The sequence below is a fragment of the Sapajus apella genome, unplaced genomic scaffold (genome assembly GCF_009761245.1).
Source record: "Sapajus apella isolate SASKATOON/1434 unplaced genomic scaffold, GSC_monkey_1.0 scaffold81, whole genome shotgun sequence".
NCBI lineage: Eukaryota > Metazoa > Chordata > Mammalia > Primates > Cebidae > Sapajus > Sapajus apella.
Genome location: NW_022437021.1, coordinates 4717008 through 4742296, shown reverse-complemented (window position 1 = coordinate 4742296; position 25289 = coordinate 4717008). Strand labels below are relative to the sequence as shown.

At 36.5% G+C, this 25289-nt stretch overlaps 1 protein-coding gene across 4 annotated transcripts in view; it reads left to right on the top strand.

Moving 5' to 3' along the window:
• The window catches only part of ANKIB1 (ankyrin repeat and IBR domain containing 1), a 177589-nt gene that overhangs the window by 106636 nt on the left and 45664 nt on the right, over positions 1–25289 (top strand). For all 4 annotated transcript variants that reach the window (XM_032253062.1, XM_032253061.1, XM_032253060.1 and 1 more), the window contains 4 exons: positions 11366–11574; positions 14218–14306; positions 22409–22553; positions 24212–24378. In XM_032253062.1, coding sequence (XP_032108953.1) covers positions 11366–11574; positions 14218–14306; positions 22409–22553; positions 24212–24378 — 610 coding nt within the window. The remainder of the gene's footprint in view (positions 1–11365; positions 11575–14217; positions 14307–22408; positions 22554–24211; positions 24379–25289) is intronic.

Below are 25289 nucleotides of genomic sequence, written 5' to 3'. Positions count from 1 at the left end.
TCAGCAATGGCGGGTTGCCTTGGCAACGGCGGGCTGCCTGGGTAATGGCGGACGCCCCTCCCCCACAGAGCTGGCCCGTCCCGGGTTCAGCTGCGCTTGCTGTGAAACTCTCAATCCAGAGTTTCTGGTTGCTGTTCTTTTGTGGGGGTGGGACCAGCCGAGCCTGATCACCTGGCTCCCTGCCTCAGAGCCTTTTTTAAGTTGGTGTTTCAGTCGCCTGTTGAAGAGGCGCCGGGGTCTGTTTGTTTTCCCCTGTGGCCAGTCACTGCGCTGGCTTAAACAGCGGCACTGAGGTTTATGGCACTTTTTTTCTTTTTTTTTTTTGCCCCGGAATCTACTGTCCTGGTTCTCTGCTCAGTCCCCTTTTTGAACCAGCGTATGGGCGACTTCCTGTGGCTCCAATCGCCAGCCTAAAGGGCCCCCGGACCAGTGTATTTTGTGCGTAGAACCGCGGCTCCGGGGCGCCAACAAAGCAGCCGCGCGGGGCAGAGCAGCGGCGCTGGCTGAAACAGCCGCGCTGGCGACCGTGGAGCTCCTCTGCCTGGGAATTTCCTAGTCTGTGGGCAATAAAAACGCGGCGTCCACTCACCCTCTGCGCTTTCACTGGGAGCTGCAATCCTGAGCTGTTCCTAAACGGCCATCTTGGATCCTCCCTCATTCAGTTTTATTCAGGAAAATAGATTTGAGTATTACACTATTCTTGTTAAATTTAATCCCATGATAATGAAGTTGATCTAAATAAAGCAGACGGCAGAAATATTAGCAGTATTTACTAAATAGTAATTGAATTTTAAGAAGGACTGTGTTAGGAATACAAAGGTTGTTCTCTGATGAGTATCCCCAGTAATAAAAGTAACTTATGTAATTGAATAATACCTAATGAGAAAATAAATATAATTTACAAAATATGTGACTGAGGCTAATTTGCTTGTGCTTAGAATAAATTTATTTTGAAGCATTATTTTTAACTCCTTTGGAGGTTCATCATCTTCTAGGCAATTAAACATTGGTGTTCCCACATCTCTTCTCATTTTATTCTTTTCCTGGGAAATGTTACCTTCTCCCAAGACTTTTGTAAGTATACATTTCTCCGCCCTGGACTAGACCTCTCTTATGAACTATATACTTCGCTGCTGTGTATAATTGCCTCTGTGAAAGCCCCTCCAGTCTGTTCTCAAAACCACCTTAAATTCATCATGTTTAAAACTATGATGATGTCCTTGCAAGTGTACCTGGTTCTCTGGCCTTCCCTAACTCCATAAATGGCAGCACCAGCCAACCAACTGGGTATTCATGGTAGAAACCTGGACACCAATTTTGACATTTCCTCTCCCATCCTGTCATCACTTAATTGTCAGCTTCCTCTCCTCAATCTTAAACTTCTTCCTTTTTCTTCATTTCCACTAGCTGCCATCATCTCTCAATTATACTACAGAAGTAAGAAAGTCAGAATAATCTTTTCAAATCTAATCACAACAACCTATTTTTCCTATCTCTAGTCCTGATTTTTCATTGACTGCCTATCACTTCTAAACTGAAAATGGAAGTGTTTGTTATTTTTTTTTAAATTCTGCATGACTGAGCCCCTGCCTATTTCTCTGGCCTTATCTCATACAATGCTTCTCGTCTAGTCCCATGCTCCAGCTACAATGACCTTTTTAATTTCACAAGGGTGCTACCCTCCCTCCTGCCACAGGCCTTTGAACATACTGTATTCTTTCTAGAATGTCTTTCCCTCCCCCTTTCATCTGGTTAACTCGCACTCATCTTTAGGTCTCCACTCCATGCCATTTTCCTAGGGATGCCCTCTCTGACCTCCCTGACTCCAGTTTTCTACCTCTCTTTATGGAGTTCTGTCACTGGTGATTTGTTGTTGTTGTTTATTTGTTTACTAATGTCTTTCTCCTTACTAGACTGTAAGTTCCATAGAGACAGGAAAGGAATTATATCTGGTTTTTCCTATCATTGTATCCCCACTGCCTGACATACTGGATGGGACATAAAAGGTATTCAATAAATATTTGCTAAGGAGTCTGATGTGATAGAGTTAACAAAATTTTTCTGAAAAATATTTGTGATAGAAAAGACTAAAATTTAGCATATTTAATGTCTGTCTGTATTAATTATATTAGTTGTCTTTACCTTTATTAAAAAGTAGCTTATGGAAATTTTTGAAAAATAATCATATTATCCTAAGAAAGTTATTTTTGCTTTGTATGCCTCACATTTTTTATATGTGACACATTTTAACACAGTAACCAATTTATGTTTATTAAAGGTCTTCACATAACATCCTAAACGTTTTTCAATAGTTATTATAATGAACACTTTTAATGACTATATATAAGAAAATTGTTTGGATGTTCTAAGCTAAAGCAAATTCGAGAGATGACACTTATTCTTGCGTTCATTTGTGATTACTTTATTCCAAGGATAAATTTTTTAAGAGGTAATAGTATTTAATGGTGTTATTATTGAATTCCTTCTGTGTTGCAGACCCTATACTAAGTACATTACAAACAGAGACTTAAGACAGAATCAAACTGGGTATAATTACCCTGTATTTTGCTTAGTTAAGTAAGTAACATCTGGAATTTGAACTCAAGACTGCCTGGGGCCGGGCGCGGTGGCTCAAGCCTGTAATCCCAGCACTTTGGGAGGCCGAGGCGGGTGGATCAGGAGGTCAAGAGATCGAGACCATCCTGGTCAACATGGTGAAACCCCATCTCTACTAAAAATACAAAAAAATTAGCTGAGCATAGTGGCGCGTGCCTGTAATCCCAGCGACTCAGAAGGCTGGGGCAGGAGAATTGCCTGAACCCGGGAGGGGGAGGTTGCGGTGAGCCGAGATCGTGCCATTGCACTCCAGCCTGGGTAACAAGAGCGAAACTCCATCTCAAAAAAAAAAAAAAAAGACTGCCTGATTCCAAAGGATGATCTTTATACTGTGCCCCATTGCTAACATTTTGAAAGGCAGCAATGAGAAAACTTGAGGAACTGTATGGGGCATGCATTCCAGATGTAGTATACTGAGACAAATTCTAAAAAATTATCTTACAAAGAATTGTCTCCTGATTTCGGTATGAAGAAATATTTTTGAAAATAATTTTCAAATAGTAAAATAAATTAAGAAAAAAGTAAAAGAAATAAACATCAACTTTTTTATAGTTGTCATTTTCAACCTAAAAATGGCTCTCATGATTTTTATGTGACTCTAAAAGTAATAAATATATTATCTATGTGAATGAAAATTCAGTAGGACACAGAGAAGTTAATATTGTTTGTAACAACAGTAGGCTTAATCTACATATAATATTTTATAATATGCTTTTAAAAATTAATGCATGATAAAAAGCTTTTCATATCAATAACTATAACTACATAATTTTCTCATTATATAAACATACCATACTCTATTGCAATTTGCACCTTTTTTTGCTGTTGTAAACAGTGTTGTGATTAGCATCCTTCAAACATGCCTTGTGTGTCTATCCATTACTTAGGATAAATTTTTAGCAGTAAAATTACAAGTTTAAACAATATGTTCTTAATTAAAACTGTACATTTCTTATTTAAAGTGAAGTCCAGTATATTTTCATATTTTCTGGACATTTGTATTTTTTTTTGTGATTTGTCATTTATATCCTTTTTACTTTTTTTTTTTCTGTTAAGGCCAAAAATGTGTATTTTGTATTTTTTCATTCATTTAAAAATATTTTTAAAATTTCCCTTTCTCCCTTGTCCCATCTGTTACTTAGAGTGATAGTCTCATTTTCAAATATTTTAGATTATTCTAGATGTCTTATTGTTTCACTTCAGCTTTACTAGTTAAGATTTCAGTCTTTTGAAATTTGGTGAAGCTTGTTTAAGCTTATAGTCTGTCTTGATGACTATACCATGTGCATTTGACAGGAAGGTATTGTGAAGATGTTCATCGTAGTGGTCTATAAATGTTAATTAAGGTCGATGGTGTCCTTTAAATTATCAGCATCTTTACTAATAAAATTAAAGAAAAATTAAAGACTAGTTCTATCAGTTGATGAGAGGGGAATGTTAAAATTTTTATTTATGAATGTGGATTTGTATCTAGCTCCTCCTTAATGCTATCAATTTGCTTACTCTGTTTTGAAGCTCTGGTTTTAGGCTCATATACATTTATGATTATGTCTTTCTGACTCTTTTCTCATGATGAAATATCCCTTTTATTATTTTTTCTTTATCTGATATTAATATAGCACTTCAGCTTTTTTATCCTATTTGCATATCTTGTAAATTGCATATGGTTGAGTTCTTTGTTTATCTATTCTAATAACCTCTACCTTTTTATTGGACTGTTTAGTCCATTTATATTTAATGTAATTATTGCTGTGGTGGATTTAGATCGTCCATTTCACTATTTGTTTGTTTCTTTTTTCTGTTTGTCTCTTATTTTTTATTCTCTATTCCTCCTTCTCTGCTGTCTTTTGAATTAGTTGAATAATCTTGGGATTTGATTTTAATTATCTGTTGGGTTTTTAGTTTGTTCTTCTTTGCATTTTATTCTTTAACATGCTGCTTTCTGGACAGTTGTATACATTCTTCTCATTTTATAGTGGGAATTAGTGTAGTACCACTTCACATAAAAATGTAAGAATCTTAACAACTATATATGGGTTCATTGCCCCATCCCTTATGCTATCATTATTATAGACGTAATCATAAATATCACAATGCAGTGTCGTAATTTTTGCTTTAAACAGCCATATGTATTTTAAATAAATGAATCCATCTTTTTTTGTTCTTCAGATTGGATCATTTCTTTCTCCAAGTTCACCAAATTTTCCCTCTGATCTCTTTTTCATCTCTTCTAAACTGCTGTTAAGCCAACAGTGTAAAAAAATTTTTCAGAATTGTTTTTCAGTTCTAGAATTTCCAGTTGGTTCTTTTTTATAGCTTTTATTTATTTACTGAGTTTTCCTGGCTTTTTGTTCTTTACAAACTATTGTTCTTTATGTTCATGATCATTTTTTAAATCCATGGTGATTACTATTCCAACATATGGATTACCTCAAGGATGGTGTCCACTATTGCATTTTCTGACATTTTCCAGTTTTTCCACATGTCTAGTAATTTGAAATTGGTATCTTAGACATTTAGAATATATTGCTTTGGCATTATATGTAGGCTTCAGTTTGATATTTGGAGAGTCTACATCCAGAATCTGTGCTTCCTGTCACTCTCTCTTTTCTAGGCCATTCTCCCTCATGTCTGAATGATCTGGTCCTCCTGAATCTAATCTCAGGTTCTTAAGCTAGTAAAAATCCAAGATTCTGTCCTTTTGTCAAATGTCGTCTGCCCACAGAGAAAAACTTGTAGAAATAGAAACTTATATAGTGCTTTTTCATTTTGTCAGACATTAACTCCTCTCCAATTTCTGCCTAGTGTCCTCAAATAGTTGTTATTTATATTTTGTCCAATATTTATAGTTATTATCTGTTGGAGAGTTGGTCTGATAGTAGCTACTTTACCATTACCAGAAGTGGAACTTTGTTTATTATATTCAGAGTATCCCTTATGGTTTTCTTAAGATTACCAGGAGGGCTATCCTATCATTTGTAAATAATGGTTATCATACCCGAACCTTTCCTTTATCTTTTATCTGGTTTAATTACATTGGCTAGTACTCCTATATAACATTATTAGTAATGCTTATTATTTTCTTGGCTTAAGTGGAAATTCATTCATTCAGTCCCAATTTTTTGTTCTTTACTGTGTACTAAGCAGTAAACTTTGAAAACTCCAAATGGAGAAGTTGCCTAGATCTCAGACTCATTTGAGCAGGAAATAAATTTTTGTAATGCATCAGCGAACAGATAATTGAAATTCTTTTTAAATTAAGAATTAGTTTATTGGTTTGAAAGAGATTGTGTTTATTATGTTAAAACAGTATATTTTTATTATTATTTAAGAGCTATCTTCTCAAAAATTCAGTAGTAATTTTTCAGGTTGTCTTCCTTTTTCCAGATCTTTTCCAAAAATGATAATACTGATTTTCTCCTTTGATACATAGGTATTATAAATTTCTTTCCTAATGTTCAACTGTCCCTGTATTCCAGGAATAAGGCATACTTGGGCTTGGGATATATGTTTTGTGTATTTGGTTTCCTATTAATAATATTTTATGTAGACAGTAAATGGTGTCTTAACTCACATCAACTTAGCTTTCAGCATTCTCTTTATCAAACAGACTGACCGCTCCTACTAGGGGGCTCCTTTTCAGACTTCCCATGCACTTAGCTTGAATAAATAACAATTAACAAACCTGATTATTTCAGTTGTATACCTTGTTGTAATTACATAATATAATGGAATGGTACTGATAAAACATGCGTAAATAGTTATTTATTGAAATCTCATTTGGAGGCTTTAGAAAACCTTGATAAAGGCAAGTTTGTTTTAAAATTGCTCTGACATTATGTGTGAGTGAAATAACTGAAGAAAAAGGGGAGGTCATAAAAATCTTGTCCTTTATATTCATATTGCTATCTGAATGTGTTTTAAATCTTAATCTAAGGAAATAACAATGAGAAATGGGCAATGTTTTGTGGGTATAGTTTAGGCAAGAAATGGGAAATAGAAGGAGAACAATAAGTCAAAGAAAAGCGCTTGGCCCTACATAGAAAAGATTAGTAAGGCTAGGTATAGTGGCTGAGATCTGTAATTTTAGCACTTTGAGAGCCAAGACAGGAAGATCACCTGAGCTTAGGAGTTCAAGACACACTTGGGCAACATAGTGAGACCTTGTCTCTACAAAAATTAAAAAACAACAACAAAAAAAGCCAGGCATGGTGGCACACACCTAAGTCCCAGCTACTCAGGAGGTTGAGGTAGGATGATCACTTGAACCCAGGAGTCCAAGGCTGCAGTGAGCCGTGATCATACCACTGCACTCTAGGCTGGGTGACAGAGCTAGACCTTCCCTCAAAAATAAAAAACAATTAGTAAATTAATACATATGTTTTATTAAATGTTTGAGGTATGTGTATATAGTTGTTTTTATAATTCTGCGTTCTATGATTTTGCATTTTACATATCCCAACTATTTGTGCTAATAATGTCAAGGTTTGAAGGTTGGGTTTTGGCATTTTAGGTTTTTATAATTGCTTTTAAAAAAAATCTAGGAGCCGGGTGCGGTGGCCCACACCTGTAATCTCAGCAGTTTACGAGGCAGAGGTACATGGATCACCTAAGGTCAGGAGTTCGAGACCAGGCTGGCCAACATGGTGGAACCCCATCTCTACTAGAAATACAAAAAATTAGCCAGGCAGGATGGCAGGTGCCTTTAATCCCAGCTACTTGGGAGGATAAGGCAGGGGAATCGCTTGAACCCAGGGGGTGGAGATTGTAGTAAGCCAAGATCGCACCATTGCACACCAGCTTGGGCAACAAGAGTGAAACTCCATCTCAAAAAAACAAAAACAAAAACAAAATCTAGAAATCTTTCTTTTCTCTTTATGCTTATGCAAGGACACAAGAATTAATTTCTATTTGAAAATTTTTTTTTAATTTATCGTTCTCATTGCCTGGGCAATGGAAACTCCATCTCAAAAAAAAAAAAAAAAACCTAGGAATCTTTCTTTTTTCTTTATGCTTATGCAAGGACATAAGAATTAATTTCTACTTGAAAATTTTTTAAAATTTGTTTATGAAACCATATGAACCCTATACTTTTTAAAGAAATAATGACTGTATTCTTCAGTTTCTTCCAATGTTATTAGTCTGCTTAGAATTACTACCTTTTCATGAATTCTTCAGCCTTAATCATTTACAATTTCCTGGAATATTATCTACTTCAGTAATAATATCGGCATGTGGTTTTATATTTATTTGTTCATTCAACAGATTTCTATTGAATATACACTTTGAACTAGGCTCTAGGCTGAGTAATGGCGATAAAATCAATTGCAATATAGGTCAAGCTCTGCCTATAACTAAGTTTACAGTTTGAAAGACATTGCATTTTGTTAGAGTTTTAGTTTTCTCTCTACATATAGCCGTATCATATTTTCAGTTTCAATGTGTTTATGCTGAGTTTTTCCAATTAGTTTTTCCAAATAGATTTTCTTTTTAATTCTTAGATTTTTGTCTTTCTTTTTTTCTGCAGTTTATAGGTTGTCTATCATTTTTTTTCTATCAATAGTTCCTAACATATAATTTCTGCTTTACCTTTCTCATGTTCTTTTATTTTTCTGGGGTTTGATTGGTTGTAGGGTTTTTGTTTTTGTTTTTGTTTTTTAATGATGGGGGCTCAATTACATGTATTATCTTCATTAGAAAATTCTAGTTCTTTGGTAAGTGTTTTCTTTACTTTTCCTTTGAAGTGTTTCTCCTCCCTTAGTCTTAAAGAACGTTAATTTGTGTCTCAAATGGAACCATGGAACCATTCTCTTTATTTGGCCACTTAATTTTTTTTTTTAATTATGGCTTTTTTTGTGCAAGGTAATCTTTTATGCTAATCCTGAGTCTCTGTAATGCAGCTGTCTCTGAACTCTGAGCCCAACCTTGGGTCTAAATAAAAGGACTCAGCCTACCTATTCAGCTCTTCCTCAGTTTCCTAACAGTCACAGAGATCAGGTGCACTCATTCAGTGAAAGGAGTTAGCCTTCCCAGAAAAGAGAACACACTATAAGCCACTGCAATTCAGTCAGCATGGCACTTGTTCAAATGTAGACAGATAGGCCATTGAAACAGAATAGTAAATATAATTTACAGTATTTGGGAATTTATCTAAAGATGACATTATAGATCAGTAGGTAAAGGATATATAATTTATTAAATGATCCTAATATGATGGCCAGTCAAATGAATTAAATTAAATTAAATTGGAAGACCAAGGAAAAAAAGGATGAGGGATATAAAGTAAATTCATCAATTTTAGGAGAAGGTCTAGGAGACTTACATGTAAATCTAAAGACAGAAGAAAACCTCTGAGTTTCTAAGACAAGAAAACAAGCTAAAGAAGAGATATCTATATTAAAGTATATTGGATTTTTAGCATTTTGTTGTAAGTATACAAAGTAAGGAAACATAATTTTGATTTGGAAACAATATTAGCTAATGTTTATTGTATACGAAAACCTTCTTTAAATTGATAAGAAATTGGTAAATATCCCAGTAGCAAAATGGCAAAGAGAGGTATGGATAGGTAATTCATGGAAGAGCACATCCAAATGGCCAAGAAACACATCAAAAGATGTTTGAATTCATCAGTTGTCAAGAAAATGTGAATTAAAATAACAATGAACTATCAGTTTATAAATGTTTAAAAGAACTAACATTCGTTGCTCTAGAAAAAATTGGTAAGGTTCCTCATTGCTGACAGACGTAAAACTTGCCATAACCCACCAGGCGTGGTGGCTCACACCCCAGCAGGCTGAGGCAGGCAGATCACTTGAGGTTAGGGATTCGAGACCAGCCTGGGCAACATGGTGAAACCCTGTCTCTACTAAAAAACAAAACACAAAACTTCGCTGGGAGCGGTGGTGCATGCCTGTAATCTCAGCTACTTGAGAGGGTGAGGCATGAGAATCTCTCGAACTGGGAGGCGGAGGCTGCAGTGAGCTCAGATCATTCCATTGCACTTCAGCCTGGGTGACAGTGAGATCCTGTATCAAAAAAAAAAAAAAAAAAATTGTTATAACCCTTTTGGAAAGCCATCTAGCATTATCTTTTAAAAACATGATGGGCCTTAGACTCATTGCCTCATTCCAGAGAATTTATACCAAGGAAATATCAATATAAACATGAATATATACATGACTGTAACTGCACTGATGTATATTACAGCCTCGTTGTGGCAGAGAAGTAACTGTAAACAAAGTAGGGGGATATTTGACTAAATCATGACACACAAATTGTTTCATACAGTAGATTAATATGCAGTCATTAAAAAGAAGAAACTAATATTAAACTAGTTTACTTAGAGAGATTTTCAGGTTGATTAAGTGGGAAAAGGAGATAAAGTTTACGTGACATTCTACTTATGTAAAGTAATCACCAGAAAACCTCTGTATATACAGATAGTCCCTGACTTAGGATGGTTTGACTTACGATTTTTTTTTGCTGATAATGGTGCTAAATCAATATGCATTCAGTAGATCCACACTACTCTTGAAATGCTAGGCAACAGCTTTGAGCCATAGCTCCTAGTCAACTACACATTTTCGACTCACGATATTTTTAGTTTACAATGGGTTTATAAGACCGTAACCCCATCATAAGTCAAGGAGCATCTGTATTTTTATATGTGTTTGTTTATGTTTCTTACCTGGAAATATACTCCTCTATTTTCAGTGCATGTTGAAGTCATACTTACCTTGTTAAACTGCCAAATACATTGGCTTAATATGGTTGGAAAAAAAAAAAAAAAAAAAAAACCTGGTGTAGAAAATTTCCAGTTATTCGTATTTGAGCTATAAAATTTTATAGAATGTGCTTACAGTGAATAATTTACCCTTTGGTCTTCTCAGAAACAGTGTGTGATCATGGAAAGAACACAGGCTTTGGAATCACAGAAATTGGTTCCAAATCTCTGTGTGAACTTGGACAAGTTATGTAACTTCCTTCAGTCTTGATTTCTTCACCTAAATAATAATTGAATAGTCTGCTGGGGGCATTAAATGAAGTAATGTGTGTAAAACACCTAGCAAAGTAATTGAATGCATTAGTTTGTAGTTTTTAAAGGGTTAGGTTTTTATGGCTCTAGACATTATAATATGTTTTACTTGGCAATTTTTAAAATGTTCACAGTAGGAAGATAATCTTTTTTGGTTAAGCCAGGTTCGAGATCTCTTAATATGGAATTTATACCTAATTCACTAAAACTTTATTTATAACTCTAATTTCTTCAGAAGTTTCTTCTGCTTTCAGCTGTTTATTAAATGATTTTTAGGCTATTGACATCTTGACATATCTGTAGTGAACTGTGTAATCATTTTACAACTTGATGCCAGTGAAGACAATTACAAAATTATATTTTTTGAAAGAGTAAAGAAGCTAAATTAAACCTATCCCAGCGGAAATGTAGTGAATTCCAAGAGTGATATGTGAGTGACCTGTTTTGATTGTTAGTAGAAAGTCCTGGAAATTTTGACCATACTGCTAGATTTTGGCATGGTTGTAAGCCACAATCAAGTAAATTTGGTGTAAAAATGTTAATAACAAGAACATACCTAGACATTCATTTGCAGTTACTACTTTTATATAATACGTTTTTCTTTATGACCTACATTTTAAAATTTATTCTCATTTTTTGTTATTATATAGCTTTTAAAACATTACCAAATTTTCTGTTTTTTGAGAGCTATGCATTCCATTTTTCTTTAAGACTGGGACAGGGAGAAATTACTTGAAGCTTGGATGTCCAACCCAGAGAACTGCTGCCAACGATCAGGTGTTCAAATGCCAACTCCACCACCAAGTGGGTATAATGCCTGGGACACACTCCCATCTCCAAGAACTCCAAGGACTACACGCTCTTCTGTCACTTCCCCAGATGAAATCAGCTTATCTCCTGGGGATTTAGATACCAGTTTGGTATGATTTGGTATTCACTTTACTTCTCATAGCTTTATTTTTAGTCTTTTAGCATTCAAATAATTTAATATTGTTCCATGGAGTGTCTTATTGTATTCTTGTAATTGAATCCTATATCTTTCTTGAAAGGTTCAGTTATTTTCTTGCTTCAGTCAATTTTTATTATTACAGAATATTTTTGTAATCTCTGAATTGTAGATTGAAAAAAAGGTTTCTTTCCTCATTTCAAAACAGAGCTTAAAACAGTTTAGGGAAACCTTCTATTTTATTTTCCCTTAAAACTTCAATTGGTAGGCTGGGCGCGGTGGCTTAAGCCTGTAATCCCAGCACTTTGGGAGGCCGAGGTGGGTGGATCACGAGGTCAAGAGATCGAGACCATCCTGGTCAACATGGTGAAACCCCGTCTCTACTAAAAATACAAAAAATCAGCTGGGCATGGTGGCGCTTGCCTATAATCCCAGCTACTCAGGAGGCTGAGGCAGGAGAATTGCCTGAACCCAGGAGGCAGAGGTTGAGGTGAGCCGAGATCGCGCCATTGCACTCCAGCCTGGGTAACATGAGTGAAACTCCGTCTCAAAAAAAAAAAAAAAAAAACTTCAATTGCTTAAAGATTTAAATACAGGCCTGGTGTGGTGGCTCACGCCTGTAATCCTAGCACTTCGGGAGGCTAAGGCGTGTGGATTGCCTGAGCTCAGGAGTTCAGGACCAGCCTTGGCAACATGGTGAAACCCTGTCTCTACTAAAATACAAAAAAGGAGCTGGGCATGGCAGCATGCGCCTGTAGTCCCAGCTACTCGAGAGGCGGAGGCAGGAGAGCTGCTTGAACCTGGGAGGCGGAGGTTGCAGTGAGCCAAGGTCACACCACTGCACTCCAGCCTGGGTGACAGAGCGAGACTCCATCTCCAAAAATAATTTAAATTTTTTTTAAAAAATAGATTTAAATACAACATATTAGCCAGGCACGGTGGTGTGTGCCTGTAATCCCAGCTACTTAAGAGGCTGAACTGGGAAGATCACTTGAACCCAAGAATTTGAGACCACCTTAGGCAATATAGCAAGACGCCATCTCAAAATACGTACACACATATATATATCATATTGAAATATAAAAAGTTAAGTTTGTGGTAAGTACTGTAAACCAAAAATACAAAAACATTTTTTATAATGTCTTAAAAGCTAATTTTTAAACATTTACAATATATTGATAGTTATGTATTTGTTTCAGTAAAGCTTCTGGAGTTTGTTATCTAGATGCATTTCCAAAATAAGTGTTTTGTTATTTTAAGAAACAGTACTGCCATTGTCAGCGCTTTTAATTGGCATATCATTAGTGTGCTGTTATAGGAGATTTTTATATTTCTTGAATGACTCAGCCACTCAAAATATGTGATAAATATCAAAGTCCTTCTCATTTGATCTGTGCCTTTTTGAAAAACAGAATCCTGTAATTTGCAAATGTAACATGATAAATTTTGCTTCTAGAGAGTTATTATTTAGAAGATATTAAGTAGGCATAAAAGTGATTGTAGTTTTTGCTATTAAAATGGCATAATTTTAATGCATAGTTATTTTTTTGTTTTTGGGGGTTTTCTTGAGATGGAGTTTTGCTCTTGTTGCCCAGGATGGAGTGCAGTGGCGCAATCTTGGCTCACTACAACCTCCACCTCCTGGGTTCAAGTGATTCTCCTGCCTCAGCCACCCAAGTAGCTGGAATAACAGGCATTCAACACCATGCCCAGCTAATTTTTATATTTTTAGTAGAAACAGAGTTTCACCATGTTGGTCAGGCTGGTCTTGGACTCCTGACCTCAAGTGATCCACCCACCTCAGCCTCCCAAAGTGCTGGGATTACAGACATGAGCCACTGCGCCCAGCCTAATACATAGTTTTATAGCAGGGTTCTCTCCCTGGAAAGTCTGGACATCTTGAGTTGCCGAATTAAAAATACAGTTACTCTGCTTTTGTAGATTTTGAAGGGTAAGTGTAACGTGAAGGACATGATACTGAAGTGGTTATTTTGCAATATACAATTTGATGTTGACCCAAATGATTTGTTTCTTGTACTTCCTTTTCCAAATGCACAATTGCTGATCATTACATAAATTTGGAATTTAAGGGTTTGATTTTTGCATTAAAACATTTAAATCCTATTATTATTTATAGCGAGGTAGTCATGGTATTTGTTACTCAAAGGCACACTAACTGTCCTTAAAACTTTGAAAGAGTTCACTTTTGAAAAATTTTAATTACCGTACTAGTATTTTTGCCTTTTAAAACAGCAAACAAGGCCGAGCGCAGTGGCTCACGCCTGTAGTCCCAACACTGGGAGGCCGAGGCAGGTGGATCACAAAGTTAGGAGTTTGAGACCAACCTGACCAACATGGTGAAACCCCATCTCTACTAAAAATACAAAAATTAGCCACGTGTAGTGGCGCACACCGTAATCCCAGCTACTCAGGAGAGACAAGAGAATCGCTTGAACCGAGAGGTGGAGGTTGCAGTGAGCCGAGATCATACCACTGCACTCCAGCCTGCCCAACAGAGCGAAACTCCGTCTTCAAAAAAAAAAGGGAACAAAATGAATGTATTGTTCTCTTTCAAAAGTATAGCTATGTTTAAATCATTGTTGTTCTTCATCTCCAGTGTGACATTTGTATGTGCAGTATCTCTGTATTTGAAGACCCCGTGGATATGCCCTGTGGACATGATTTTTGTAGAGGATGTTGGGAGTCGTGAGTATATGAGCACCTTAGCATTTCTTACTGCATGATAGCACTCTGATTTGTTAGTAAAATTGTTTGCTTTCAGTACTTAATGATACGAATTGTTTATATTGACTTCTGAGTTACACAGAAATGAATTTAGACTCTACTAGTAAGGAAAAAGTATTTTTGTTTTTATTTTTACATCTTCTCTAGCTATTTTAATTGATGCTATTTAGCTTAATATAAGATACCTTTAGAAACAAAGCAGGTATACAAATAGTTTTTTTAGTATTTTAATTTATATTACATCTAATATAAATTTCAAACAAGAATATATTTGTCTTATATCCCAGGAATTTTAAGCATTTGTTTTTGTGCTGTCTCTGAATTTTCTGTGACAAGCAAAATGCCTTGAAAATCTGTAAGATTATGCATGTTTAAAATTCCTTTTTAGTGAATGCAAAGTTAAATGTTTCTGCTAGACATAGTTGGGTGTATTTTACAAATGGAAAATTTGTTTTGCTTCTTACCCTTCCCATTACCTTTCAAGATTTATACTTTTTTCACCATCCATTAACTTTGCTCTACGTTACACTTTTCGAGAGAAGTTTCTAAACAAAGATTGATATAATTAGCAATGTAATATCATGTTTATCTCTGGAGACACACAAAGCTATTGTTTGATGTCCTAAGTGAAGCATGTCATTGGTATTTAAGGAAATCTTAGATATCAGAAGTTTTCAACCTTTTTTTTTTTTTTAATGGAATACCAGTTAGCAAGTATAGGGAGCTGGGGAATACTATGTGGGTGAGAGAGCAAGAACCTGAGTGGACTTTCTGAGTTTTTCTTTTTAAACAGCTTTGTTGAGGTACAATTGACATACATAAAGCCACACATTTAAAATAAATACTTTGATAAGCTTTGATATCTGTATACAACCTTGAAACCATCATGACAACTCCTAGAATCTCTCATTCCCAAGTTTCCTCATTTCCCATTGAATCCCTGCTACTCTTCTCTTTCCGCCTCCATTTTTATCACCCCCAATTTGTAGGCAACCACTGAGCTGTCATTCTGGTTTAATTTTTTTTTTTTTTTTTTGAGACAGGGTCTCACTCTGACACCCAGGCTGGAGTGCAGTGGTGCTATCTTGGTTCATTGCAACCTCTTCCTTTTCAGGTTTAACCAATTCTCATGCCTCTGTCTTCCGAGTAAGCTGGGACTATAGGCGTACACCACCATGCCCTGCTAATTTTTGTATTTGTAGTAGAGATGGATTTTGCCATGTTGGTCAAGCTGGTCTCAAACTCCTGACTTCAAGTGATCCGCACACCTCAGCCCCCAAAAGTGTCTGGTTTGATTTTGAGTACATTTCTTTATCTGTTTTCCAAATTGGAGTAAGAGGCAAGATTTCATTTGGAGGGGGAAAAAACTACTGCTTTTTAAAAGTCAAAATAAATAAGAATATCTGGTTGTTCTTTTTAAGACAGACTAGCATCTACTCAGAATCTACTTAGAATCAGATCTGTACAGGTGTTAACAGGTAAAGTAATTGACAAGGGTCAGAACTCACAATCCAAAGCTATCCTTAATCCAGTTGTGGAGGCAGAAAATACCTCCCAGGTACAGTACTTTATTTGTCTTACAATTATTAACTGTACTGAATTAGGAAGTATTACCTGAGCTCTACCAAGTTAGCTGTTGGTCTTGGTGTGTATGTGAAAACTGAATCCTTCAAGGATTTTCTTGAATTTTTTTGAGCTTTATTGACCTTCTTCACCTGACTTGTATCATGGGAACTATCTCTCAAACTCATCACAAACTAGGCATAAGAACTTTATGGTAATATTTAAATTTGAAAGATCTAATTATTGATTTCCTTAGTACCTTCCAGCCTACCTAGGATTCTCTTTTCCACTCCAATTTTGTCAAATCAGTCACCAATAAAATAAGTTCCATGTTGGGTGAGTCATATGTTGATGAAATCTTTTTTTTGTTTTGAGATGGAGTTTTGCTCTTGTTGCCCAGGCTGGAGTGCAGTGGTGCAGTCTCAGCTCACTGCAACCTCCGCATCCTGGATTCAAGTGCTTTTCCTGCCTCAGCCTCCTGAGTAGCTGGGATTATAGGTGCCTGCCACCAAACCCAGCTACTTTTAGTAAAGACACGGTTTCATCATGTTGGCCAGGCTGGTCTCGAACTCCTGACCTCAGGCAATTTGCCTGCCTCAGCCTCCCACAGTGCTGGGATTACAGGCGTGAGCCACCTTGCCCAGCCAACGAAATCATTTTTAAATTATCACAGTTTTTTTCTAGGAATATAGAAAAAGATACTCCTGTCTAAAACCAAGGAATAGTTTTTAAAGGTCCTCAGATAGTTTGAAAGCCCCTCAGTCTATCTTACTCGTCCTAACATTTTTATCAGTACAACTAGATGCTTTAATGCAAGCTTGTCTAACCTGCGGCCCAGAGGCCGCATGTGGCCCCAGGACAGATTTAAATGTGGCCCAACACAAATACATAAACTTTCTTAAAACGTTACGATATTTTTTTTTGCAATTTTTGTTTTCAGCTCATCAGCTGTCATTATTGTTAGTCTATTTTTTGTGTAGCCCAAGACAATTTTTCTTCCAGTGTGGCCCAGGAAAGCCAAAACGTTGGATACTCCTGCTTTAAAGTATGGATGCCAAGGGATAAAATAAAAGGGAATAGCCAGGCATAGTGGCACATGCCTGTAGTCCTAGCTACTTGGGCAGCTGAGGCAGAAGTATCACTTGAGCCCAGGAGTTAAAACTACAGTGAGCTGTGATCACACCACTGCACTCCAGCCTGGGCAGTAGAGCAAGACCCTGTTGATCAGTTGATCAATCAGTCAATAGATTAGATAGAAATTATTTTCTAGCCAGAATAGAATTTCTTTGCTAATATTGAGGATAAGAGCTCAGATTCTGCTTATAGCAGGCCACTGGGTTGTGAATTCCAACTCTGCTCTTAGTTGTTGATTTAGGTAGGTGGTAGTCTGCCTGTGCCTCAGTTTCCTAATCTATAAAGCGGTGATAATAGTAAGTACTTCATAGGATTATCATTGGTTTTTAAAGTTTCCTACTATATGTGAAGTGCTTAAAACTGGATCTTGCATATAGTAATCACTCAATAAATATTACTTATCATCTTCCTAAGTGTTGTAATAGCAGAGAGAGCCTACCTATGATATCATCTGTGAATCTTGCCTGAAAGATAAAAATATAGGAAAAATTTGCCCCAGATTTATCTCTTTTACTGACACTGATCAACTCCATGTTCTGCTCATAAATTGTTGTTAAATTGTATCTTGATTAGAATAATAACATGGCTAAAAGAACTGATCCTATCTTCAATGATGTCTTCTCAGTTCTGTCATTTAATTCCCCAGATATGATTAAATCTGCTCTCATATATTTAAAATACATAAAATTCAAAACATCAACATGTAGTAAATATGTCTAAACAAACTCTGAACTTTGACAAGGGGCTATAAGTATTATAATAAATGATATCCCACTTATTCATAGCTAAAAAGAAGAGAATCTTGTTGTATGAACAAGGAACTCTACAGTTAACAGTTCTCTAACTTTCAGTCTTAAGACTTCTTTATAGTCTTAAAAGTTGTTGAGGATTCCAAAGAGCTTTTGTTTATATTAGATGCACTTATAGTCCCAGCTACTCAGGAGGCAGAGGTGGAAGGATTGTTTGAACCCAGGAGGTTGATGCTGCAGTGAGTCGAGATCATGCCACTGCAGTCCAACCTGGGTAACAGGATGAGACCCTGTCTCAAAAATACGTGTATATAAAATCCATTAGTCTATCTTGCATTTTGAATAGATCTTTTACCCATGCATCATTTTGTCATGTCATTCATTGATCATTTGGAAAATAATGGTCCCCTGAGTTATGCAGATCTTCCAACATTGACATATTTCCTTACACATAAATATAGTGAAAAATCACATTAGTTAATCTCATTACCAATCCCATCAGAAAAGTCTTTAAGTATTGGGACAGATAAAAGTTTTTCAAAGTTCTAATTTTTATTTGAAGGCTTGAATTTTATCATTGCCAACAAATGCTGTCATTTTTTTCCTTGAAGTGACAGTCTTATTTCATTCATTAAAAAAAAAAAATGTGTCTGCCATACACCCAAGTCTGAATAATCATTGTTTATAGTCATTTTTTCCAATAAAAATAGTATTTAATGAAAAAGCAGGTATGTCTGCCTGCAACTTCAACAGTCTCCAGAGAGCTTTGCTTTGAGACAACCATCATGTTTGGGTATACAGCAGCATTTCATTATGCTTACTTCCCATTTCTTTGCACAGAATACACAAAAGATGTTTATTGACGTGTCATCGTTTAATAAAATTAATAATTCTTACGATTCTATCAATGACTTTTTTTTTTTTTTTTTTTTTTTTTTTTTGAGACAGTCTTGCTCTTTCACCCAGGCTGGAGTGCAGTGGTGAGATCTTGGCTCACCGTAACCTCTGCCTCCCAGGTTCAAGCAATTTTCGTGCCTCAGCCTCCTAAGTAGCTGGGATTACAGGCACACACCACCATGCCCAGCTAATTTTTGTATTTTTAGTAGAGCCAGGGTTTCACCATGTTGGCCAAGCTGTTCTTGAACTCCTCACCTCAGGTGATCTATCCTCCTCAGCCTCCCAAAGTGCTGGGATTACAGCCCTGAGCCACCGCACCTGGCGAAGGACATTGTTAAATGAAACTTTTTTTGAAAACTGCAAGTGTAGGTCAGGGAAGAATACAAAGACAGTTTTATTGCCACTGCTCTGACTTGTTCTGAGGCACCAACAGTTTTAACAAAAAAAAAAAAAAAGTTTTAGTTCCATTATGAAAATAGTTTGACCTCATAAAACCCCCTGAAAAGTGTCAGGCACCCCCACAGTTTCACAGATCATATTTTGAGAACTGCAGCCGTCCAGCATTTCCCGAGTGCTTCATCCGTCTGTCCTTCTGCCAAAATATTTTTTACCCTAACATTCAGAGTTATACAAATAATTGACTGACTGGAAACTGAGGTGCCTAATGCCCTTCTACTGAGATATATCAGAGTTTTTTTGGAGACAATGCTGTTTTTAAATCATATTGGAAATAGCGGGGAAGATTTAAATCATGTTGAATTTAAAATGTCTGTGTAGCATTTAAATGAAAATATCCTGGGCTAGACATGGTGGCTCATACCTATAAGCCCATCACTTTGGGAGGTCTAAGTGGTAAGATTGCTTGAGTCCAGGAGTTCAAGATCAGTCTAAGCAACATAGCAAGACCCCATTCCTACAGAAAAATTAAAATTAATTAGCCAGGTATGGTGGCACATGCTTTTAGGTCCACCTACTTGGAAGGCTGAGGTGGAAGGATCACTTGAGCCCAGAGGTCAAGGCTTTCAATTTCAGTCATTAGCATATAGTTTTGAGGTGTTTAGATAACCCAGGGAGATTATATGAAATGGGAAGGGAAGAATTTTCAGGTGAAAATCCAAGAAGCAATATTTTTTTTTGAGACGGAGTCTCACTCTGTCACTAGGCTGAGGTGTGCAATAGTGTAATTTTGGCTCACTGCAACCTCCACTTCCAGGTTCAAGCAATTCTCCTGCCCCAGCCCCCAAATAGCTGGGATCACAGGCACCTGCCACCACGCCTAGCTACTTTTTGTATTTTTAGTAGAGACCAGGTTTCACCATGTTGCCCAGGCTGTTCTTGAGCTCCTGATCTCAGGTGATCCACCCGCCTTGGCCTCCCCAAAGTGCTGGGATTACAGGCGTGAGCCACTGCGCCTGGCCACTGTATACCTTATACCTTATATATCACTGTTTAGCACAGGAGTGAAAAAGGCACTTGTGAAAAAATGAATAAGGAGCTACCAAAGATAGGAAGAATGCCAAGGGAAAAAAATAATTCCTAGAAGCCAGAGAGAATTTGAAAGAAGGAAATGTTCACAATGTCTCATGCTCTAGACAAATCAAGGAAGATAGAAACTGTGAGGTCTTTAATAAATTGGGCTAATGGGTAGGCATTGTGGCCCAATGAAGAGGTGATAGAAGCCTGATGCTACAGATTGAGAAGTGTATGGAGTGGATGAGGAAGGAATAACAGATCATCATAAACTATTTTATCAAGAAACTTTGATGTGACAGAAAAAGGAAATGAAACTAAAGAGTCATGTGGTTAGAAAGGGTTTTTAGAATGGGAAAAACTTGAGCATGTTTATTGTGCCCAAGGTAAGAGCCATTAGAAAGTGAAAGAAAGAAAAGATAGGTTAATGGATAGTGCAAGTCCCAGAGTTGGCCAGAGATTTGAGGATTAGCTTGGGGGTAAAAGAGGAAGCTCTCCCTTTCACTGAAGTGAGTGGAAAGAAAGGAAAGATTGCTAAAGATACTGTTGGGTTTGAGGTGTGGTATACAGCACTTTGAGTGACAGAATTGCCTGATGGGGACTCTGTTTTCTATGAAGTGCCCAGACAAGGGTATGAAAGAGAAGACGGAGCAAAGGAAACGGGCCTGCCAAGGTCTCAATAAGGTTGCTTTCTTTTTTTTTATAATGTAATGTAATGAAATTAAAAGAATGAGAGAACTAAAAAATATATACTATAGTTGGAATAATCAAACTGTTGATGGTGAGGGCTAAGCAGTTGTGATTTAATGGCCTGGTTTTCCATTTATTTTCTCTAGATTTAAGTGTTAAATTCAATATACATAATCTGTATTTCAAATTTTTGTTTCTTGCTTTTCTAAGGGCAGTGTTACATAATAATAATAATAGTAATCCTTGCTAAAATGTATGAATTCTTACTCTATGCCATGCACCATGTAGATTGTTCACATATATAATCTTTATAACAACCCTGGGAAGTTCACATCATTATCTCCATTTTACATGTGGTGAAACTGAGGCTTAAAACAGTTAAATAAATTGCTTATGATTATATGCCTTATTGGTGGCAGATTTGGAATTTTCTAATTCAAAACCGTCCGTTTAGCTGGGCATGGTAGTACATGCCTGTAATCCCAGCCACTCACTCAAGAGGCTGAGGTGGGAGGATCGCTTAAGCCCAGGAATTTGAGACCAACCTATGCAACAGAGAGAGAGAGAAAGAGAGAGAGAGAGAGAGAGAGAGACCCCACCTTAAAAAAAAAAGGGGGGGGAAGAAAGAAAAAAAGAACCCTGCTTTTAATCTAACCTTGGGCTAGATTCCTGCTTTCTTTCTTTGCAGGGCAGTTTTCCTTACTACTCAAGTATACCTAAGTAGGACATAAAACTTATTTTAATATTCATCTAAATGAAATATAAAGAGAAAACCTATAAACCTATTTTTCAAAAAACTATGCTATATTCTAATGCCACCCCACAATATCTTGAATTATCTATGGCTAATTTTTATACCATCGCCCCCTTTTCATTAAAGCTGTAGCATATCGAGAATTGAATATGATCTGAGCCACTCATTTCTGAATTTTTAATTTTAAATAAAAGTACTTTTTCAGATTGTTTCAGATTTTTAGAAATGATAAAGCACAATAGAAACGTAAAAAAATAAAATAAACAAGTGTATATATGTGTATATATATGTATATATATATGTGTGTGTATGCATATATACTGATATAGAAAATGAATGACTTAACAGATAATATGCATTACAGTTGCTCTTTCATGTTTGTTGGTATTATTTTAATTATACTCTGACAAAAAATTCAGCATAAAGAAAAATTGACCAAGTACAGTGGCTTATGCTTATAATTCCAGAGCTTTGGGAGGCCAAGGCAGGAGAATCACTTGAGACCAGGAATTCGAAACCAGCCTGAACAACATAGCAAGACCCCATCTCTACCAAAAATTTAAAAATTAGCCTGGCATAGCAGCATGCAACTGTAGGCATGGCTACTCAGAAGACTGAGGTGGGAGGATTGCTTGAGCCAAAGAGTTTGAAGCTACAGTCATCTGTGATCATGTCACTGTACTCCAATCTGGGTGATAGAATGAGACCCTGTCTCTAAAAATAAAGGAAAGAAAAAGGAAAATTCTTAGAATGTGTTCACAACTTAATATCCTTACTCCTTTGCTGTCCATTGATCATTTTAATAGGTTTTTGAATCTGAAAATTCAAGAAGGTGAAGCTCACAACATTTTTTGCCCTGCATATGATTGCTTCCAACTTGTGCCTGTGGATATCATAGAAAGTGTAGTTTCAAAGGAGATGGACAAACGATACCTACAGTTTGATATTAAGGTAAGGTATGCTGCCAATTTTCTGTCCAACGTTTATAACATATTGTTTAATTCTTGTTTTATTTTTGAAAACAAAATAATGGGCTCTAACTTTTGTTAGAAACACTGTCAGAAAAGTTACATAAAGTAATGGTGACAAAATTTTAAGCTAAAGTGTTATTTTATAACAATAGGAAAGGGGGAAGGAGTACTGGTAATTTATGAAATTTAAAATAAAACTATTTCTCAGGACTGTTTATTAATTTGCCTGTTGCACTTTTATAACTGATTGATCAAGATAATGTTCAAATTAGATCGTACCTACTTTAAGTTTTCTGAAATACATTATCTTTTATGTCCCTAAATAAAATATTTGGAAATAAAGATTCTCAACTTGGAAGTTTATTATTATTTTTATTCCAAGTAATAGGTTTATATAATGAATTATAATGTTTATTTCTTTTTTTTTTTTTTCTGTCTTCTTTTTTTATTCAGAAGTCTTAAGTGTAGGCAAGTTGCTTTATTTTGTGTATGATTTGTATGATTTAAAAGTTACATTTTAACTGCTCTATGCAGTTAAACTGAGTCTAAATCCTATTTTTTTTCTTTTTCTTTTTTTTTTTTTTTGGAGATAGAGACTTACTCTGTCGCCCAGGCTGGAGTGCAATGGCATGGTCTCAGCTTACTGCAACCTTTACCTCCCAGATTCAAGCGATTCTCGTGCCTCAGCCTTCTGAGTAGCTGGGATTACAGGTGCCTACCACCACTCTCAGCTAATTATTGTATTTTTAATAGAGACGGGTTTTCACCATGCTGGCCAGGCTGTGTCGAACTCCCAACCTCAGGTGGATCCGCCTGCCTCAGCCTCCCAAAGTTCTGGGTTTACAGGCATGAGCCACTGTGCCCATTCCCCTCTTCATTAACATAGAAAGTATCATAATATTGATTATTATGTATTATTTGGGTACCATTTAGCAATTTACCATTTAATACAGCTACATGCAAGTTTCTACTTAACAATTATATTCATCAGAAAATGACACATTGTATGAGAAAACTTTTTTTTTTTTTTTTTTTTTTGAGATGGCGTCATTGCTCTGTTGCTTAGGCTAGAGTGCAATGGTGTGATTTCGGCTCACTGCAACCTCCACCACCCAGGTTCAAGCGAGTTTTCTTCCTCAGCCTCTCAAGTAGCTGGGATTACAGGCACCCACCACCTCGCCCAGCTAATTTTTTTATTTTTAGTAGAGATGGTGTTTCACCATGTTGGCTAGGCTGGTCTCTAACTCCTGACCTCGTGATCCACCCACCTCAGCTTCCCAAAGTGATGGGATTACAGGCATGAGCCACCACATCCAGCCAAGAAAACATTTTTAAATTATATATTTTCTGTGTGAACAATTAACATTTTTACTTTATCATCATTTACCTGGTTTTTAGATTAAAGAAAACATAAATTTTAAAAATCATGTTGTTACTAAGTTAATTGCCACTTTCTTCTTCTTAATTTTTTCAGTACTTTGCAGTCCTGTTTACCTTTCTTGAGACTGACAACTCCTTGCATTTTATTTCACTCTTTTTCTTTCTCTGCTTTAAAGTACATTATGCTAGAGGTACACTCTGTATTAGAATTTAGCATTAAAATATTTTTTGTGTGTTTTGTTATTGCTGTTTAAACAGGCCTTTGTTGAAAATAATCCTGCCATTAAATGGTGTCCTACTCCAGGCTGTGACAGAGCAGTCAGACTAACAAAACAAGGGTCAAATACATCTGGATCTGATACACTCAGCTTCCCATTGCTGAGAGCTCCTGCTGTTGATTGTGGAAAAGGACATCTCTTCTGTTGGTTAGTATAAGACAAGTTGGAATCAGCCTAATTACTTTCCTAATAGTTGTTAAACAGACTTTGCCCCTTGAGTCAGGCCTTTAAATTATAGTGTACTTGATAATATTCTTTTTAATTTAAGAAATGTGTAATGAGTAGTAATGATTCATATTTTTTGTGTGCTTAGTGTGTGTCAGGCACTACACCAGCTGTTTTTCATATATTGAATTCTCCCAACAATGCTGAGTTGAGTTGATGTTATTATGCCCATTTTACAGATAAGGAAACTCAGGCACAGAGAAGTTCCCCAGGGTTATACAGCTAGAAATTCGCAGAAATGGGATCAGAACCTGTCTGTTTGATTTTAAAACCCATGTACCTAAACTATAATACCAAATTGCTGACCATAGATTAGAAAATGTTTAGAGTTTAACCTTTCGTTAAAAATACAAGTATAGGCCGGGCGCGGTGGCTCAAGCCTGTAATCCCAGCACTTTGGGAGGCCGAGGCGGGTGGATCACGAGGTCAAGAGATCGAGACCATCCTGGTCAATATGGTGAAACCTTGTCTCTACTAAAAATACAAAAAATTAGCTGGGCATGGTGGCGTGTGCCTGTAATCCCAGCTACTCAGGAGGCTGAGGCAGGAGAATTGCCTGAACCCAGGAGGCGGAGGTTGCGGTGAGCCGAGATCGCGCCATTGCACTCCAGCCTGGGTAACAAGAGCGAAACTCCGTCTCAAAAAAAAAAAAAAAAAAAATACAAGTATAGCAGTGAATCTTCACCAGGAGCTCCCAAAATTACTAAGGTTACTTTTCCAAAATTTTATCCTGGGCCCTAACAAGTAAGATTTTGATTTAGTAGGTTTTTCAGCGGGGCTCTAAAAAAAGAAAATTTAAAGCCTCCCAGGTGACTCTAGTGCACAGTTCTAGT